Raw genomic sequence first — 21,895 nt, 5'->3', positions numbered from 1 at the left:
GGATGTGACGATATTTTGATTTAATGATAATAAAGGCCATTTTGGTGGCATACAGTTTAGCATTGTAGACACTTTACCAGGTACACCAAATAAAAGTTCTAACAAACGCACATCCAATGGTATCATTATGCTTTGACCCATCTGTGTATACTACCACATCTGGGTTTGTTTTTGATACAAAATAGTAATATATTTGCTGAAAGATGAGGTGGCGGCTGAAAGACAAAGAAATGATGTATAATTATGTTACAATAAAAAGGTATTCTAAATTTTCTACATTTAGTATTGCCTACCTTTCTTAACTTCAAAACTTATTGTACTAAGTGCAATTGTACTTTATTGTACTATTACAATAAGTACAATTTGTACTTAGTACAATAAATTTTGACAATGGAGTGGTTCCAAAATGCATCAAGTGATAAATAAATGAAGCTAAGAAAGGAAGGCAGAGCTAAACATAGAAACTTTAGAGCACCTTTTTATTGTAACATTATTATACATCACCTGTTAGGCACAAAACCATATGATAACCATTGCAACATTTTTTTGGAATCTGCACAACCTGCTAATTTTATTGAAACTGAATCCTTTTCACAAACAGCAACATTCCACTTATTACTATAAATCTGTTGGAAAATTAACTGTAATATATCTCCCGTAATATATCACATAAGATGTGGTTGTTTTATTACTACAATTAAAGATAGTGGTTTAATGTTAAATATAATCAATGGGAGTAATTATCATAGTAGAAACATGAAATAACACAGGAGCAATAAAAAAATAATTGTGAACAAACTTAACAAAAAAAAAATTAAAATACCGAAGGGAGTGATTATCTTAAGCGTATCCAAATCACTTTATCACATAAGTAAATAGTAAACAACACATTTAAATTAAGATTTTTTTTTGATACACCTAAATCGTAGTAAATTAGTTTAATACAACAGGATATTGGGAATGCAAAATTTGTAAAATTTTTTATATAATTAAAAAAACCATGTTAAAAAATAAATAAAAAATGTGTTAAAAAATAATTTTTTTATAAAAATTATATAAAAAAAAATTTTATTAAATAGATTTCATTTATTCTAGAGAATTTTCCATAATAAACATTATAAACAGCTGAAGATTTCTAAAAATTAATGACCTCCCTCATCTGGCTTCTTTCTTTGTGCACTAGCCTCAAATGAAATATCCGGGGTAACTGCCATATAGCAAAATATTCCACGCTCAGGAATCCTTTTAATTGAGACATATGCTCTACCATCTGGTGATTGCTGAGCTAAATACGGTGATATTGGGCCAACAGGCGGTAAATCAGGAATACTTTTAGTAATGTTTGCACCCTGAAACAACATAGTAAAAATATAATTTTTGCTATGTGAAATTATTGTATTATAAAATTTTACTCTGTATATTAGAATTTTAATTTGTTTTTTTAACTCAGTACAAGTACAATGTTATAATCCACAGGATCTTGAAATAAAACCCTAAATTACTTTCCTGCACAGTCTTAAAAATGATACCTTTTACATTGATACTGTCAATATTTTAGGTATTTTAGTTTAAATATATTTTACTTTTTAAGCTCAATTTACATAGAAACAAAACCTTTATTTCATTATTAAATAAGCTACAATGGCTCACTAAGATGTAGAAAGCATTAAGTGTAACTGTTTCTTCTGAAGAGAGGACCCACTGAATTTAAGGCAACCTTATTTATTCAAGCTCATGATTTTGTCCACCATCCTTCCTGTGGTAATATTTTGCTTCCTTTATTCCTTAACTACCCTCTTCTTTATATTTTTCTGGCCAATGTCCTGCGAGGTGAAAGTGAAGACATTAAAGTGTCTTCAAGTGACTTTTTTTTTGTTCTGGGTAAAAAATGCTTTGACATTATCATCGCCTGGGCACAACGTATGTGTTGTAATAAACAAACAAATTACATCTTATATCTCAATTACAACAATAAAATGTCCAACGTGCCATGCAATGTATTGTATGTATGTATATATATATATATATATATATATAAAATATATTGGTATGTATTGTATGTTACACCAATTGCTGTGTAATTGACATTAACTGATTCAAACTATAGTAATTTAAATTATTGAGTATAAACAGACTCTAAGAAACTGTAAAACGTAGTAAAAAAGTTTTAAAATAGTAAAACATATGTAAAAACATTTCGTTATCCCCTAGCACAGTTCAAATGCTATGAGACCTCAAATGATGTCTCAGTATAACATTACACTTAAGAAGAATATTATCATTTATTTTTTATTTTTTCATACCAAATTATATATTATTTTAAAGATAAAATTCTGTACATCTTTGAGTGGTATGTAGCACAGACAATTTTCTTTAAATTTGAAATTAAAGTATATTTTTTTGAAAATCACCAAATAAAAGCAAAATAAACATAATTGAAAAGTGTTGTAATAAAATGTGAATTAATTTTAGTTGTTTACTAACAAAGTTTAGTTAGATTTTAATATAAAGTTCTCTTAAAAATATTAAATTCAAATTTTACTTAAAAAATCTCCATTCAAAGTATAATATTCAATAAAAGTATATCATTTCAATAAAATGATTTTATTACAGAAGAGTGTGACTTAGTAATTTATTTTTAAAAAACCAGTATAGCAATTAACAAAAATAGTATTCAAACAATTCTAGAGTTGGAAAATTAAAAATAAATACAATCTGTTGCTAGTAAGTAAAAGATTACTTTGTCTCAGTCACATTCTGAGCCATAAATTGATGTCTCAACTTTATTTTTAAAAATACAAAAAGTAAAGTTATAAAGTGAAATTTGTTATCAAGAATTACTAATAGGGTAACAAAACCTTTATTGAGATTAAAAATCTCAATAAAGCACTGGTGGATATTTTTAGCAAAATAAGAATACCAACCTTGAAAATGTTGGCATTTTTCAGTGTGGCAGTCAACTTGTTAAACTTGTGATGCAATGCCGCATAACAAATACAATCCACAAGAATGTGGTGCACTGTCATTCAGCAATTACAGCAAGCACAAACTGGTGCATCAGTTTGAGTCATCAGCTAGCCATGAGTGAGCCTAGTGTAAATAGCAGATAATAACCTCTTCTTGACGGGTTTTTCTGCATGAGGAGCTCGACAGTGAAACAGTGTTTTTAATTAGGTGAAGTTTGTTGTTTATGGTAGCATCCCAGTACATCTATAAATTTAACTGTTGTATGTTAGTAACCATTAACTGCTGTCAAGCTAGTCCAATGTAACATTTGTAATGCAGACTTTCTAGAGTCTAGCAAATGTCAAATTACATTTATTAAATGTCAGATTATTAGGTTTTTCAAAACCTAATAAGAGTGTAAAAGTTTTGATATGATAAAAATTTACACAGTGATAATGGGTAATGAATTAAGTAAGATAAGTAAACGAAAGGTATCACTTGTTTTATGGATTTAAATGAATGGAAAAATTATAAAAAATTAAATAGTTGATGAGAGTTTTCACAAGGATCATGCGAAATCCATGATTTCTGTTAAATTGGGCAAGCTGTAAATGAAAAATAAATAAAAAATACCTAAAATAACTGAAAAACATGTAGAAAATACCTTCAACAAAATGTTAACCATTATGCTTAATTGCTATAACTTGGTAGCCCTACCATCAAGCTTGCCTATTGCAGCAAAAACTGCATCAAAAATTACCTACAACAAAACTTTAGTATAGCTGAAGGGGAACTAAAGTAAAGGAAAAATAAAAGATTCTCAACCACAAGTTCAACTGGGATAATTTCATTAACTGTATTAAAAAGAATATTGTTATATCGCAGACAATTTTTTGCATAAAATGTTATGAGATATTTGTTGTATTGATGTTTAAGAACATAACTAAGAACAAATAAATGCTATTTCAGGGGTAGAATTCATACGACATTAGAGAAATTAACAATAAAATTTAAAAAAGATATTGATTTTACTTGTCATAAAGTCAAATAACTTCAAAATAAAGAGGTATATATCTGTTTTGCAAAAAATTCAATTTGTGGTATAGATTCCTATATAACTGCAATAATTAATTCTCCTTCCTATTCTAAGTAAACTGTTGATTGTTGTAATTAAATATTTTTTGAATTTGATTTATTAAAGATTTTTGAAACTGTAAAAAAACAGCCAAGCTATACTAGTCTTAAGTTGCAAAATATAATCCAAATCTCAATTCAGAGCAAACTATAGAAAATTAAGATATTAATTTTCAAATTAAAAGATATATAACCAAATTTAGCTAGTTTGATGTAGTTTATCCTGAAATAAATTTTGGCATGTTACATTTGTATTAGTAGATTTCAAGTAATACAAGGATGTAATCTATCTCCATTGTTTTTTAATTTGAATGTTGAAGTAATAATGTCATTTTCAAGAATAACTAACAATCTAGTAAGAGAAAATTTAATAACTTGTTGCATTATTTGTTTTTGTGATTTAAACCTAAAAATAGATTACAATTAGAACCAAAATGGTAAAAGTTAATTATTAATTCTGTTATATACATTTTATAAAGCAGTTATCTGTTACAATCACACGGAAAAAAATTGTAAATTTTCAGAAAGTAAAAGCAATTAGTTATTTTGTTTCACAATTCTAGACAAAGTACACTTTTGAAATTTTTAACACAAAGTACTCTACTTATTTATCATGTTCTTATTGTTCTTAACATGTGCATGATTTTAGTGCATACGGTATTTATAAAAGACAATAAATTATTTTTTTCTTATATAAAGAAGCCATTTCAGGTGTTTTTGGAGCTTCATAGATGTATTTGGAGCTTCATTCTTCACACCAGTGTTGGTCTTTTGATATAACTTGATTAAGTTGAAGTTAGGATTTTTTTTTACAAAGATTCAGTTTTTCTTTAATATTTTCTTTATATATATTATTCAACCTAACACGTGTTAGATTGTGGTACAAACCCATATTAAAGAAAAACTGAATCTTTGTAAAAAAAAATCCTAACTTCAACTTAATCAAGATATATCAATAGACCAACACTGGTGTGAAGAATGAAGCTCCAAAAACACCTGAAATGGCTTCTTTATATAAGAAAAAAATCATTTATTGTCTTTTATAAATATTGAAACTGAACTATATTATAATTTAGTTTCTATACATGCCTCTCTGTTTAAATTCAAAAAAGGGAAAATTGAAAATGTAGTAGAACATTATATCAAATATCATTAAGTCAGTTTAGATGGGCAATTTATATTTCTAAAATACTCTCCTACTTTAGGTATTTATTATTCCTACCAATTTGTAATATATTTATTATTACTTTGGCATAAAATATTCATTTTATACCTACTAACAATATAAAAATAATTATGGCCAAACTAATTTTTTTACTAAAAAAGCAAAATTAAAAATGAAAATAAGTACAGATATCAGTTGCAGTTATTTATCTAATGTAAATTAGTTTAGGATACCTGTTTAGAAATCTTTTAAATATAAAATTTAATTAATACTCACAAGATTTTCTGCTAATGGTCGTATTTCTCCTTCCGGTGGCGCTTTTAAAAATATCCCGTGAAGAAATCCAAACCGTACCATTATTCTTAAATACTGTGCATACTCATTTCTAAGTTTCGCCGAATCTAAATTATCATCAGGAAGTGCAACAAGTTTACGCACCCATTCGCTACATCTTACCCGATCTAGAAAAAACATATTAATATTTAATATTAGGTTATTTTTCAAGTGGTCCAGTTTAACTCTTTAAATTCATTTTTTTACTTCTACGTTCCACATGATTATAGGGGTGAGTAAAGATTTAATAGAGGAAACCTATATGTGTTATCAGTTAGCTGTTGAGAACTGGAGAAAAAAGTTCATTGCAGCATACATATCAGCTGGTCAACACAAAACCAGTCATCAAAAACTTTAATTTAAGCAGATTCTGGTTACATCTTGGGTAAAGAAACTCTTACTTCATTGTAGGCTGGATAGATATTGATACCTTTTCGTTTTATGCCCACCACATTTTTGCATTTTTTTTTTACATAAAAATTACTTAATGTAGCATGTTTTATAATAATTGATGATAAAACATTAGAGAAATACCATAGTTTTCCTACAACTCAATAAAAATAACCCAATAATACATTAAAGAAAATACACTTACATGCTGTTTTCTAATGGTCATTATAAAAATTCTCCACATTAACATATTTTACATATTAAAAAAAAATTACTGCATTTATTTATTTAATTAATCAAAACATTACTGTTAATTAGTCAAGGTTAGCGAGCGTGGGTTAAGTTTGGTTAAATTATAATTTTCTGCAAATACCTCCAAATACTCACTGATTTGGAAGAATTCTGCCTCTATTTTTACTTTCTCTTTGAAAATGAGAGCTCTTCTGTTTCTACTGACATTCCTGGACCACCTACTATTTTTGGGGTTTTAATAAATGATCAGCACACACCTCTCCCAGGTAAATTTTCCAATCTGTTATTGCTTGACATTAACTTATGCTCTCTTCACTCTCTAACCTTGAGTAATATGTTAATATGTTAAAATGATCAGTGTAAAACAGCATGTTAACGTGCCTTCTCTAATGTTTTATTCATCAATTATTATAAAACATACTATATTAATTTGAAAATAGTGAGGGGGCATAAAACAAAAAAGTACCTAGATGTCTTCTTTCTCTTTCAATTTATGTTATTTGTCTCATTTCATAACCCCTTTCTGGGAAGATTTCTTTTTCGTTCCTCCCTCCCCTGTTGATTTTGATTAGACACTTATTGGAAATTAGCTAAAGTTGTAGAAGCATCACAGTTATACTTGATTTTTTTTTATTTTATGAGGTAAGCCTACTTAGGGACTTATTTAATTAAGCCTTCTGCCTTATTTTTTGTAACTTACTTACATATTGACATTAAAAATTAGATGTAATAAGTTTTTAACAAAACAATTTTGTTTTGAGTTTATGCGATATATCCTGTGGTACTTTTTTGGAGTCAACCACTTTTTTCAATTTTTTCTTTCAAATCAGTGGGTATTTGGAGATATTACAGAGAAATTATAAAGTATAATCTAACCAAACTTAACCTATGCTCACTGCACGAGCAAGGTTAAGTTTGGCTGAGAGAGGTTCAACATAAGCAACCCACTGGGTTGGTCTAGTGGTTAACACGTCTTCCCAAATCAGCTGATTTGGAAGTCGAGAGTTACAGCGTTCAAGTCCTAGTAAAGCCAGTTATTTTTACACAGATTTGAATACTAGATCGTGGATACTGGTGTTCTTTGGTGGTTGGGTTTCAATTAACCACACATCTCAGGTTATGGTCGAACTGAGAATGTACAAGACTAGACTTCATTTACACTCATACATATCATCCTCATTCATCCTCTGAAGAATTATCTAAACGGTAGTTACCGGAGGCTAAACAGGAAAAAGAAAAAAGGTTCAACATAAGCATAATGCTTATATTGAACCTCTGTCAATTACATTTGGAAGACCCATGTTTGAATAAAATCAACAAGCAGAAATAAAAAAATTGACAGTGAAGCAAGTGTAAGTTAGGTTTGGTTAGATTATATTTATAATTTCTCTACAAATACCTACTGATATGGAAGAAAAAATGTAAAATATAGTATGTAATACACAACATGAAAAAAAATCATTGTGGGGGAAAAATAGAAAAGATCCAATATCAACACAGTTTGAGACTTATCTCACTTACACAAAATTGTTGAATTTCTATTTTCTCATACTTATTTCTTATTATGCTGTTATTTTGTAGAATAAATTTTACAAGCAGTAGTGTTTTATATAAATTAATCAGTTTATACGCAGCCTCAAAATCTTTTAAAATTCTAAAACTAAGAATAATCTGAATTTTTTTAATAGTGTTCATTTATGGCTTCTAAGTTTTATGTTATGGCTTGTATTCTTTTCAAAGATCTTATGTTTTCATACATCATTTTATTTAGCTTATCTTCATTGAATAATGTATTATCAAGATTTTAATACAAAAAAATATAAATAAAGATTTATGAGACTTCAGAAGGTTGTAGGATCACTAATATTTAGTTTTACTCATCTAAATACAGCGTGTTCGCAAAGTTACTGTGCAGTATGCTTTAGAATTATGTGGTGTATTCTGTTTTTTTGGTATTAGATTGGTTGCCCTGTGAGTTCATTATAAGAGCAAGATATCAGACTTGCTACCACACAAAGTTGTAAGAAAAGAACTGAAAACTTTTCCCCTACAAAGTAATGTGTGTTCAACAACTGAAACCTACAGATCATGCCAAGATACTAGATTATTATGTCAAAGTTGAAATGGTTTTATTGTCCAAAATTCCACAGATATCCTTGACATTATGTTTTTGAAGTGTGGTTTCATCTGGGAGGGTATATTAATTCACAAAATACACAACTGCATTTGACAAATAACCCCTGTGAATTCTACAAACAATCTTAACAAAAAGCAAAAATTGGAGTCTGGGTTGTTGTCCAAGTAGAACATGCACTGTGAGTCCAACTTTTTTTAAAAATATAGTTAAGAGTGATCATTATTCTGCTGCTTTAAGAAACTTCATTAGTCAGTTAACAGAAGTGGAAATCAATTGCGATTGGTTCCAACAAGATAGTCCCACAGTACCATCGCTTGCCGGATCTGACTCTCCCAAATTACTTTCAATAGGGGCAGCTATACAAGCAAAGTATCGCAACAGACCCACACATTAATGACAAACTAAAAATGGCAATAACAGAAAATATATGAGACACTCAAGTATATCAGCTCATTTAAGTGTTTGAAAACAAATTGAAATGTGTGCAATGATTTACTGATGTTGGAGGAGGTCATTTTCAACTCCTTGAAACTATTCCAGTTATTGTTATATCCATTTCTGTAAAATAATGAAATAAAAATTCAAAGTAATAATTAAGAAAGTTTTGTCATTACATTTCCATAATTCTTCTGCACAGCAACTTTACAAACATACTGTATAATAACAGGTCCATGCTTCTCTCAAAAATTTTTTCCCATGTTGAAAAACCAGTAGTTTTATTATGTTTACTTCAAAAAATTTCACACAAATTTGTGCACATGATGAAAAGACTATTTGTTAGAGAAAAGAATATTCTGTTGAAACAAAAGAGGATCATTCTTTTCTATCTGCTCTTTTCTAATGGTTTACTACAATTAGGCAATGGAATGAGACCACTACTAGCTATCAATCTATTGTTAAAAAAAAACAAAAAACAACAGTGGCTGGTCAAACATAAAACAAAATATAAAGGTCGAATAATATCTTCCTCTTTTTGAAGTTGGTTGAAAATTATGGAAGTTGTGTACTACAAGCTGATTGTATAATGATGTATAAACCAATGTATGTTTTTTATTTATTTGAATATTAACTCAACCACAAATAAATAAACATAAGCACACCCTTTGACCTTAAGCATGATCAGAACCTACAACAAATATTTTTAGCTGAATTTCTAAAAAAGTATTGAACCAATTTTAATGAAATTTACATTGGATTACTAAAAAAATTCTCTTTCAAACAAAAGAATAATGGTTCAAATGTTTTGCAGTTGCAAAATTATTCCTGAACATTGCCAAAAAATATAAACATAGATATGCGTCATTGAAAACCTCCTCCTTTTTTGTCAGTTAAAAATCGTCCGATATTTAATTCCTGTTATTTATTTTTTAATAGCGCTCTATAATATTCTGACAGTATCTTGAAATCAATCAATTGATAATCCAGTTCTGATAATCGACAAGTTAATTGGTTTGAAGCTATTCTCTATTCTTTAGTTTTATATAATGGGCTAACTGATATACTTATCAGACAATTATATAAATCAGGAGTTGATAAAATGTTTTATAGCTAACAAACCATCAAAATTGTAAAAAAATCTTTATTTCATTTGTTCAAGTTGTCACATTTTATGTGACAACTTTTGAAAAAAATTGTACTCTCTTAAAATCATATACATCCTAACCATCTTAAATCCATCCTCAGGATTTTATCTTATTTTAATATTTTTATCTATTTTTAGTAGTAACCATTACCCTAATATACAATTACATTTTTTTTAATTACCTCGTGAAGAAATATCAGCGCATTATGCTAAATTATTCATTTTTCTAATGAGTTTTTCAGTGGATCTAAAGGAAATTATACTTCAATAAAAACAAATATGTTTGGTATTAGGAATTTTTAATCCTTTAGACAAGCATTGTTTAATACATTTCTAGTTATAAGTACTAGTTGAGTAGCTAGTGATTCAAAGTAGAATAAAAATCATATATTTATGTTAAGTTTTTCTCCATTCTCATTCATCTATTGCAATACCTTTTAAGGTATGGTTTTAAAACTATTATTAGTTAAAAAATAATGTTTCTTATTGATTTATCTTACCTGCTGGTGAATCCAGTTTCAGGGCATCAAAAGAGATATCTGTTAATGCATCTTTAAATTCTTTGTTTTCTATATGGGTCATATTTATTTGTACTGATGATTTAGTTTTATTTATAAAATTAACACTGAGGCATTACAAATAAATTTTTTTTTATTTTTATGTTAGTGTATCAATTCATATCGGGATGTTATTACAGCTGTTTACAAAATTCAAATATTTCGCGCATTGTTGATGCGTTAAACTACATACTGCTTAATAACGGCCGGTACTTACAGTTTTTAGAATAAGAAAAATATCGTACTTTGATGTTAATTTTTTTTTAATCATGTATGTTATTCAGTTGGTACACCAATCATATTCTTAATTGTTATTTTATGTTTAGGTCAATTATGTTGCCGACAAAAAAAAAGGTTTTAAATTTCTTTGGATGATGGTAATGATAGGTTGGCATTTATACACAGCCAAAATCGAGGTTAAGGTGAAACGGTTGACGATTTTCCAACAGAACGTCAATGTTAGCTGAAAATAATGTTTTTTAATCAATAATATAAAATTATCGATTGACTGTTCGATTTTTTTGTTTTAATTTTATGTAATATCATTTTGTAGTAATTTAATATTTTACTATTCTAGCTATGCTATCTTAAATCGTAAATTTTTTAACAGTTATTTCTGTAATTAATTTGCGTTATACTAAGCTTACACCACCATCCGTTAATTTCGATTGCGTTAATATTTATTTTTCAAAAATATTTGCTTTTAATGTTCGTTCTGTTTCACAAAAACCATTCAGAATTTCCTAACCTTACTTAAATCTATGCATTATTAATCTAGTGATCAGGTACTGAAATAAGTAACTTCGGTGCCTGATCACTGGAAAGGCGAATGAAAACATTGACATTTAAGAAAAAAATATATTTCATTAATTTGCAGTCTGAAGTAAAAAGTTCAGTAGTTTTACGTAATAACTATCCATGGGCAAAAATATCGCAAAAAAAATGACAGCAGTCGATGCCACCTGGCTGACAATATCATCTTGAGTCAAGGGGATTTGGGAAAGTGGAGAAGGAGATTATTGCATGTAATTTTCAATCCTGCATTTCCTGATAATCTAGGAAGAGCGCAGGAGGTTCTGTTTCTATTATTAACATACATGCACATGTCGTTATGCCCGTTAAATTAACGGGATTCCGTATCGTTTTCGTATTGAATTACTATGTTCACGACTACCACTCAACCTTATAAGTATACAAATGTATTGAGAGCACAGACATAATCTGTGCTGTCGTTGATTTATTCGGTGAAAATAAGGCAAAACAAAAAGATTTAATGTAGAATTTATTTTCAGCAGAGTAGGTTTTTGATATTTTATTATTTAAAAAAGCTATCTTGTTTTTGCTAGTGTTTAAAATGGTTTTTTTTACTGTTTAGAAAAAAAAATCGCTATTCACTGTTTAGATTTTAAGTGCAAAGTGAATAAAACCTGAACCTATAATAACCCAGAGTAACAACTTAAATATGGATGTGTAATTTTTGAATTGTAGGAGAAAAAAGTTTTTTCAGATTTAAGTGATTACTATTGGGTTCAAAGTGATGGAAACATGTTTTGTCAGTGGTCATGAACCCATTCAGAAATTATTCTTCTTCATCTTCATAATGTTTCAAAAACTGGAGGAAACAGTCAACATATAAAACAGCAAATACAAAATTTACAGAAATTTAAAGTATGTTAGATGATTGAAAATACTGAGCCATCAGTTATACTTAACTTACTTGCCATATCAACTTTATAATTCTTCGATTGTTGTGAATAATTTGTTTAACTGCTTCAATATTTTCATTATTCTTTGAAGTGGGAGGGTCTACTGTTGTTCATCACAAAGAGAAGTCTTTGTGATGAACATTTTTTAAAACAATCAATTCATTCTTAGAGCTTGCTTCCACTCAAATTACTCTTTCTGTAGTGCTGTCTTATTTTGTGAGTAATCGCTGGTTTCACCCCTTTTTAATTTAGAAAATGTATCACTGCTAACATTTTTAAATTCCAAGCACTTATAAATGCAACTACAAATATTCAACAATAAAATAATACTTCCAAAGAATAGACTACACAAGATTATTATTTACAGCAGAGCAGTCCGTGTTAAAAGAATGTGAATGGAAGAGAAATAATAATCTCTTTATTTTGACCTTCTCTCCTACATATTTTTTCTGATAAATTTTAAAACTAAAATGCATTCATCTGTATTGTGAATTGTCTTATATAATAGTAACAGAATGGAAAAGATTAGCAATAAACTAAGTGAAGTAAGTTGTTATTTAAAATATTATAACATATAAGTTATATTTTGTGTTAATGGCACATTACTTTTAGTAATCATCTCTAAAAACAAATATTGGTGAAAGAGAGAAAAATTCAATATTCTATTTAGCTTGTATGCACTTTTTTTTGGTATCCTACCATTAGACACTCTATAGAGGAAATGTTAAGAGAGTAGATATTTCATTCCTGACTAGGTATTGAGTCTACATTTATCACTTACTGGGAACACAGTACTTGATTAAAATGGATGCATTGATTGCTGAACTATTTTTAATAATTGAACTTGCCTAATAAAGGATGACTGATGAATTTATGATAAATGGCTAGTGGCTAACCTGTACCATTATTTTTGGATATGGAACATTATATGGTATTGTGTTAATTAAATAAAAGGTTCACTTTCTTTTCAAATGACATAATCTTGTTTTTACTTCACTGATTTAAGAATAGAATTTAATTTTTGACATTTGGACTAATGAATAATCATTTAACCATGATATGGAATAAAAAACCAAATAATAGCTTTAAGTTTGTAAACAATATATAAACTAATTGCTGCGATAGCCAAGATCATTATGCTATATTACAAAAAAGGGATGAATGTGATCAAAGTTAATTGCCTGTATGTTAACAAATAACTTATTTATTAATATTCATTTTTCCAATTACAAAATGTAATTATTTTTAAAATTTTGTTTGTTACTGTTCTGTTATCTGAGTAGTTACTAAATTTTTATTTGATTTAATTAACTAAATTTTTTCTTTAAGAAATAAATATGTTAAAGGAACAGAACACAAATTTCACTGAAGTTACTTCATAAGCAATACAATAAAATAGGTAATTATTTATCAATTTTTAAAATATGCAGTAGTATACAATGATGTGTGTATATTATATTTATTCTTAAATGATCTGGGAGCTTTGTAACAACAGAAATGCTGTTCATAAACACTGTTCCTGTTTTATTATGGCTTTCAAAATCATATATTTTTAACAATCAAAGGATCCTTAAAAGATTACCACAGCACAGAAAGGAATAGAGAATAATACCAAGTAATTCAACTGATAGATGACTTGGAAAAAGTATTTAAGCTTACTTAACTGGTTAAGTAAGAGGATCTCTTGGTGAAGTCGATTTCTCTTTGGCTTGGGAGTGTGGACTGAGATAAAATGATCTACATATTTTTGTGTTACATTACTTTAAATGTAATTTGTGGCCCCGAGTTAGGCATAGTCATTCCAGGCTAGTATAGGCAAACCCACGGGGTTGGTCTAGTGGTGAACGCGTCTTCCCAAATCAGCTGATTTGGAAGTCGAGAGTTCCAGCGTTCAAGTCCTAGTAAAGCCAGCTATTTTTGTACGGACTTGAATACTAGATCGTGGATACTGGTGTTCTTTGGTGGTTGGGTTTCAATTAACCACACATCTCAGGTATGGTCGAACTGAGAATGTATAAGACTACACTTCTTTCACACTCATACATATCATCCTCATTCATCCTCTGAAGTATTATCTAAACAGTAGTTACCGGGAAAAAGAAAGAAAGGAAAGGCTAGTATAGGCAGGGTCAACCTTTTGGCTCAGGATATTCACAAAAGTTTAGAATTAACATATTTTTTAAGATTTATTATAAATATTCAAATTAGAGGAAAAATTAAAAAAAATATATACTTGCTCAATTGTGTACTGATTTATTACCTACCACCTGTTGTTACATATCATGTCCTTTCTGTTGTTTTCATTTTTTTTAAATAATTAAAAATATAATTTTTTAGTTTTAAATTATGAATTTTATTATTTTTTTGTAAAAAAAATTTAATGAAACAGAGGTCTCTATGAAATGAAGATAAAAAGATAAATAAAATCAATTATGTATTGAATTTGAAATTATGAAATGAAACACAATTTGTATAGAAATTTAATTTTGTTATACATTGCTTTTAATTATACTTATTTTTTTACAAATTCTCTCATATAGTAAAACTTTTATCGATAAACTTTTTTTTATAAATTTAACAGTAACATAAAAGAATCATTAGAATGGAAAAATTTTATAAGTTAAACTTGAAATTTATAAGATATGTTTATTATTTTTAATAGAATTATTCTTCAGTAAATTTTGTAAAGATTTTAGTCATATATTTTCATCCAGCAATTTCAACATTGAGTCAAACAATTACAGTGTTAATTTTAAGGGATCATTTAACCATTCCTAAAAAAAAAATTATCTATCTAGAAAGTTTGGTTCCTCATTTAATGAAAGGTTCTCATTTGAATTAAGTCAGTTGGCTTCTGAATTTATTGCAACATATTCTGATTGTTAACATAAATTTCCTTTTTTTGGGAAATTGAATTTCTTTGATGAATGGGTCTTTTATTAAAAAAACATAAGTTTTCTAAAATCTTTGGTTTCGAAAATCAAAACTCAAATAGTTGAGTACTTTAATTATTTAAGTATATAATACGTAATAATTATATTTGCTTAAATTAAACTTGAAAAGGGTTTTATTAGTATGCAAGTTGAAACGAAGATTGTAAGAAATATGTTCAACTTAAATAGTATGGTTCTTGTAGATGAAATATAATTTGATTTATTATTTTATTGGTTAAATTATTGAGCTATTTTTACAAAATTGATCAGTTGTTCATCTACTTAACAAAGTCCAAAACAATAATCTGCCCTTTGCTAAAAAAAATATGCCTTTTGTTCAAGAAGTATTAAATTAATATTAATTACTAAATTATTTTAAGAATCTGTATAGAAATTCATTCTCAAACTACTGAAAGATTACTTGGTCAAGAATTTTATACTCCTTAGAGAATTATATTATTATTTTACTTGGTAATGAAATATAAATATTTAGAGACAGCGACTTAAAAATCAAGGATTAAGAGTTTAACACATTAAAACATATTTATAAACATAAATAATGAATGATCAAGGAAGCAAAGTTACAGAATTCAGTAGCTTTTAAAAAAAAGTATTTTTTTTACAACTGAAATTAGAAAAAATCTGTTAAATTTTTCCCCTACCGAGTTAAAGAAGTCTGATGCATTTTCTCATTACAGAAAAATGTGTATTTAAATTTATTGCTTTACACTACCTGTCCCATTCTTTTTTATGGCTGTAAAATATGTAAAACACCTAAGGTACATGAGCCACCAATTAGATTTTCTTTTTCCAAGATTAATGATGCTCACTCTAAAGCCAGTCATTTAGAGTGAGAATAACAGAATAAATGTGTCACTTGTAAGGCTGAATGTCACCTGTATTTCAGTGTGCTTGCCATGTTAATATGTATCCGTGGATCCATACATTGTCAAATAAATAGTATTTTGCAACACTATAAAATTAATATTTTTAAATAGTTTTTAGAATAAGAATAAAATAACTGTTGTTGTGTCATTCAACAATTGAAATGGAAAGCTGTTAAAAATAGTTGCATCATAAGTACTTATTTACTATACACAAATTAACAATAAACAAATTACTTCATAGGAAGTAATTTATTTACTTCCTACATTATTATACATTTTATTGACTACCTATGATGATGATTTTTTTAACAAAAAAAACGTTAGTATAATATTTTAAATTCATTTTTTGTGAACAGGTTTTGAGTACAATCTAGTTTACTAAATTACAGCAGAACTAATACAACTCTTCGTAATGAGTTAATTATTCCCAACAACTCTCTCACTGAATTTGGAAGTTATAAGATGCTTCCATAATGAGATGAAGAAAAGGCCCGCCCAGATATTATGTTATAAGACTTTGCAGACATTATTGCAAAGTCTTGTTAGAATAATAACTAGTGCATGATTAAGGTGGAGTTGTGTTCACTTTGTGTCAATGATGATCTTTAAAAACACTTTGAAATGTCTTAAAGATTGTAATCTATAAGCAAAAGAACTGCAGCATGTTCAACTTACAAGAGGTCCCATCACTCCGCAGTTTACACTAAATTCATATTTTTGTTAAAATGCATGTATTGGTGTGAAGTGAGTAAATAACATGGATGATGTTTGTTCAGCAGCTGGAGTAGAGTGTTTATTACCTACATATTTGAGTACTGTCAGTTTGTTGAGCATTGACTTTTGAACAAGGCTGCATAATAGTGTTGTTTGTTAAAATATGGTTTACTGTTGAAAAATGTGTATTCATGATGAAACTTACTTAGAGATGAAATCTCAGTTTGTGTGTCAGCAAAAATTGCGAGAGAAATTTGAAAAGAAAGCACCAGTGAAACCTGCTCTTCAGAAATTAGTTAAAATATCTTGTGAAACAGGTTAGGTGTTGGACTACAAACATGTCCAACACAGATCAGTTTTAACAATACAGGTTGTACAGGACATTAAAGTGGCAGTTACAAGATGTCCTCATAAACCTTTACAGAGACTAAGCTGGGGAAAGAATATTTCACTAGGTTCAGCCCACACTACAGTGAGGAGAATGCTGAAATGTTATCTGTATCGAATGGAGGATTTCCATGAGCTAACCTCATCATGCTGATTATTCTAAAAGGGTTCGATACTGTCAATGATTCAAGAACTTCATTAGAGTCAACAATGGCATTTAAGATTAAATGCTTTTTACAGACGAAGCATTGTTTCACCTTGGTGGATATGTTAATAGACAGTACCACACCTGGGGTACTAAAAACCTGCATATTTTCATAGTTTTCCATAAACTCGTAAGAAATAAGTGTATGGTGTGAGATTTCAAGGTGACAAATAATAAAACCTTTGTTTTTTAAAAAAACTGGATGCTAACGTCTTTTTTTCTTTTTCCTGTTTAGCCTCCGGTAACTACCGTTTAGATAATACTTCAGAGGATGATATGTATGAGTGTGAATGAAGTGTAGTCTTGTACATTTTCAGTTCGACCATACCTGAGATGTGTGGTTAATTGAAACCCAACCACCAAAGAACACCGGTATCCACGATCTAGTATTCAAGCCCATGTAAAAATAGCTGGCTTTACTAGGACTTGAACGCTGGAACTCTCGACTTCCAAATTAGATGATTTGGGAAGACGCGTTCACCACTAGACCAACCCGGTGGGTTGGATGCTAACATCTACCAAGAAATTATCCAACAGTTCATGACCTTACTGCAAGAGGATGACTGCTGGTTGTAACAAGATAGTACCACTTTCCATACAGCTTGTTTTACTATGGAGGTGCTACAGGATTTTTTTGGCAGAATCATCATTTCTAGAAACTTTTGGCGACCAAAATCCCCTTATCTGACTAGTCTAGACTTCTTTATGTGGGGTTACTTAAAAAAATTGTGTATTGGAACAATCTACACACCCTGCATGAATTGAATACAACATTATCAATACCATCCAGGAAATAGGCAGGGTACAGCTAACAAGAGTACCAGGAACATGGTAAAACATGTTGCTAAGTGTGTAAAAGTGGACTGACATAATTTTTAACATCTGTAAATTATTATGTAAGTGTTACCTAAGTGGTGGGTTCTCTTTTAAGCTGAACACCTATATATAACTGATATATGGTGATTGATATTAATGTACTGAATTTCATCAATGATTTAATAAAAGAGTCACATTTCAATGAGATTAAATTCAACATAAGCTGATGGATAATATTACTGGTGGGTGATAAATTAGTTCACATGGATTAAAGCATTTTAATAAAAAATGAATTAATGTATAAAATTTTCAAGGCAAAAAAATAAAAAGTAATTATTGCTTTATTACTAGTAAAAAAATCCCCTTGTACCATTTTAGTCAATAATGTTACATTATAAAAGATTTTGTTGGATAAGGATCTAAAAACTTTCAACCGTCAATGTTTTTTTCTTAAATTAGAAAACAATTCCTAATTTTGTAATAAACAGAAACTCTCCTGAAAAGTTTACTTGTTTGATGTAAATGTACCAGACACTAAAATTACTTAATTTCAAATTACAAAACATAATATTCAATACAGGAAATAAATTTATATACATTTAACTTTACCTAGCCTTCATTTAAATTAATCTATTGACTAGTAATTAAGAGACTAGTTATTTTACTTCAAATTACAGTTAAAAAATAAACAAATTAAAAAAAATATATAGTGTATAATCACAAAAACATTATTATTACAAAAATACTTAAAACAGAAATAAAAAAATGATTACGAACATGTGTTTTATTCAGGTCTTAAAAATTGTGAACTATAATTTTAAATCAATAGGATAATTAATTACTATCATCTTCTTTATCTGTTTCTGGTACAATCAGCTTGATTAATTTTAAATGAATCCACAATATTCTTAATGATAAATTTCAACAATAATTTTGTTCTTACATATTTCATAGTCTTTGTATTTTGCTTCACTATTTTCACTCTGCCTCATTAAAAGCTGATAAATTGTTGTTTTTTTTTTAATTTTGAAACTTTATTAGACTGCAAATAGTGATAATCAATACTGGCTTGGGTTTGGAAAATGCTATGTTTCTTACTTCAGATACTTACAAAGAATACTTTATCAGTTATTACAGAATTAAAGTTTTTATTTTCTTATTCAGTCAAAATATTCTTTCATTTCTATTACTAGTTCAATGGTAAAGCTCTAAGATTACTTCTTATTGAACTAACTGCCAATAAATGCAGCATGAATAGCTTTGTTTTTAGTAAGGTTTCTATCATTAAAAGAATGGAGTAAGCAACCATAAATAAGTGTGTGACAAGCAAATAAACACAAATAAACAGTTGTAGAAATGTTAAAAAATTGATCAATCAATAATAAAAGAGATTTGTTCTTATTCTACCCAGAGCAGTGATCACACTCCAAGCAGCTAGTTTTAATCACTCTAACATCAACAATCAAAAAATACTTTCATAGAGCCAGCTGTATGTATCTTGTTGGCTCCCTTTTAACATTGGGTTTTATTTCATACATAACAAAATCTATTGCAAGTTTTCCAATGACAAATTATAGACTCATATTTTTCTACTACAACATACTTTTTGAGAGGAAGATGATCAAAGGAAGCACATAAAAAGTTATTTTCCTGATGTAAATTTTATTTTCCCATATTGAGAATTTTTTGGCTTTTTTAATTTCAATTTTTTTAATTTTCTGGTAGATTATTCCCTCTTAATTTGGAAAAATACAAACACAAATTTGGTTTCTTTTAGAACATGAAATTCAAGGCTGAACTGATTAATTGACTAAAACATTATTATTAATAATAATAGTAGATAAGCAAATTATGGTCTATTTACAACAGAAAACTCCATACTATAAATACACTCCAGAATCAGTGTTGGAGAATAAAACTTCAAAACTATATTAGGATATCACCAATAAAACTGTTACTGGGAATGGACCAGAGATTATGTTCATATATAAAATGATTAACAAAAGGAAACAAAACAATTTCACAATATTATACATAAACTTAAATGAAGAAATAAAGGGACTTTGAAAACAAAATCACATCACTATATTACCAATAGTTATATATGCAACAGGAATCACAACAAGAAACTTTAAAGGCTACCTAAATAAACAGAAAATTCTAGAAAAAACTTATTACAATTCAAAATGTTATAGCGTTAAAAACATGAGATAGTTGGGCTGTTTCTAAACAACCAGTTTACAAATCATGACTTGGCTACTGCTGTCATGGTAAATACCTTCTGGGTATGACAAAAAGAATGCAAGATAATGATAATAATTTACCTTTTTTGGTATTTGTTTGTTACCGCATTACCACATTTGTTGATGCAACTTCTTCAGATTTCATGAGAAAATGAATAATAACGTTTACTTAAGGTGGATAAAGTACATTTTTTTAATGAAAAATAAGAATTACAAACACTTCCGATTATGTTGACTTCGATAGTGACGAATCGTACGTATAGCAGCATAACTTTTGCTCGCTAACCTTCTACTAATCGTAAATAGCGTTATAATATGCAGTATTTAACGTTAATTAGACGAGTTACAGTTTAGATTATGTTTGGCTAGGTTATGTTGATATACGTTCGATTCGTCAGCACATGAAGTAAATAAAATCTAAACAAATACATAACCTACGCTTGCTAACGAACAAATTTTTGGTTTAATACATTGTAATAATATGTTGTTTTTTGACAAAAAAGTTCTATCAGAAAAATTGGCGGTGCTATAACAAACAAGTACAATTTTTTTTAAACAACAGTATAATTTGAAAAAACCGTGGTTTGCTGCGGGCTCACTGAAACGTAAATATTAATTGACTGGGAGATAATGCCGCAAAACAGCAAATCTATAAAGTTTTTTTTTATTTATTAAAAACAGAGATGCATGATTCTACTTCACATGAAATTCTTAAATTGTTTGACATTATACGAGGGCGGTTTGGAAAGTAAGCTCCATTTGGATATAAATAAAAAATATGCACTGATAAAAATATTTAATTATATACATCTTAAAATTACAGCCTTTAATAAATTTTCTAAATTCAAGGATTTGTCATAGTGTTTCACTAATTTAAAATACCTTTATCATAAAATTCAGACACCTGGGTAGCTAGCCAACCTTTCGCGGCATTTTGAAGTTCGTCGTTGTCATCGAAATGCTGCGACGCAAGCCATTTTCATGTAAGTGAAGAGATGAAAATCCCCAGGCACCAAGCCCGAGCTGTAAGGGGATGATAAAAAATGTCCTATTGGAACTGATTCGGAAGTTGTCATTAAAAAAAAACCGGTTGGCAGCATACCGCGACGTTTTTTCTAAATAAGCTTCACAGTAGACTGCTGAAGTAATCGTCGCACCATGTAAAATCGACTAGAAGAACTCCCTTGGCATCCCAAAATCCCTTAGCCATAACTTTCCTCACTGAAATAGTTTGGCGAGCTTTCTTTGGCTTAAATGGAAAACTGGTATGGCCCTAGGCCACCAAGTGTTGATTCGTTTCGGCGTTCACGTAGGCCACCCAAGTTTAATCTCCAGTCACAATTCTCTTCAAAAATTTTGTTCTTCCCCGCCGTAGCGTGAAAGGAAGTCTAAGACGAAGCCCATTCGTTTGGTTCGATGGATCTATATGACCATTTTTGGAACCTACCGAACATAGAATTTCCGGTAGCCTAATTTATCGGTGACAGTCTCATACAAAAACTTACGAT

The 21,895-nt window shown here is 28.9% G+C and overlaps 1 protein-coding gene across 1 annotated transcript; it reads right to left on the bottom strand.

Moving 5' to 3' along the window:
* Positions 1–1,130: 1,130 nt before the first annotated feature.
* LOC142330459 (uncharacterized) lies at positions 1,131–20,762 on the bottom strand. The gene is made up of 3 exons (XM_075375701.1): positions 20,469–20,762; positions 5,522–5,706; positions 1,131–1,349 (listed from the first exon to the last, which is right to left on the bottom strand). The coding sequence occupies exons 2-3, from the start codon at positions 5,600–5,602 to the stop codon at positions 1,143–1,145; spliced, it is 288 nt and encodes a 95-aa protein (XP_075231816.1). The 5' UTR covers positions 5,603–5,706; positions 20,469–20,762; the 3' UTR covers positions 1,131–1,142.
* Positions 20,763–21,895: the final 1,133 nt, after the last annotated feature.

Source organism: Lycorma delicatula, chromosome 9, assembly GCF_047948215.1.
Source record: "Lycorma delicatula isolate Av1 chromosome 9, ASM4794821v1, whole genome shotgun sequence".
Taxonomy (NCBI): Eukaryota; Metazoa; Arthropoda; class Insecta; order Hemiptera; family Fulgoridae; genus Lycorma; species Lycorma delicatula.
The sequence above is the reverse complement of the archived record's forward strand: the minus strand, read 5'-3'. Positions and strand labels throughout refer to the sequence as shown.

Coding starts and splice junctions, on each gene's coding strand:
- LOC142330459 (XM_075375701.1), bottom strand. CDS start 5,602: ATGGTACGGTTTGGATTTCTTCACGGGATATTTTTAAAAGCGCCACCG. Junction 1,350..5,521: donor GACCATTAGCAGAAAATCTT/GTGAGTATTAAT, acceptor ATGTTGTTTCAG/GGTGCAAACATTACTAAAAG.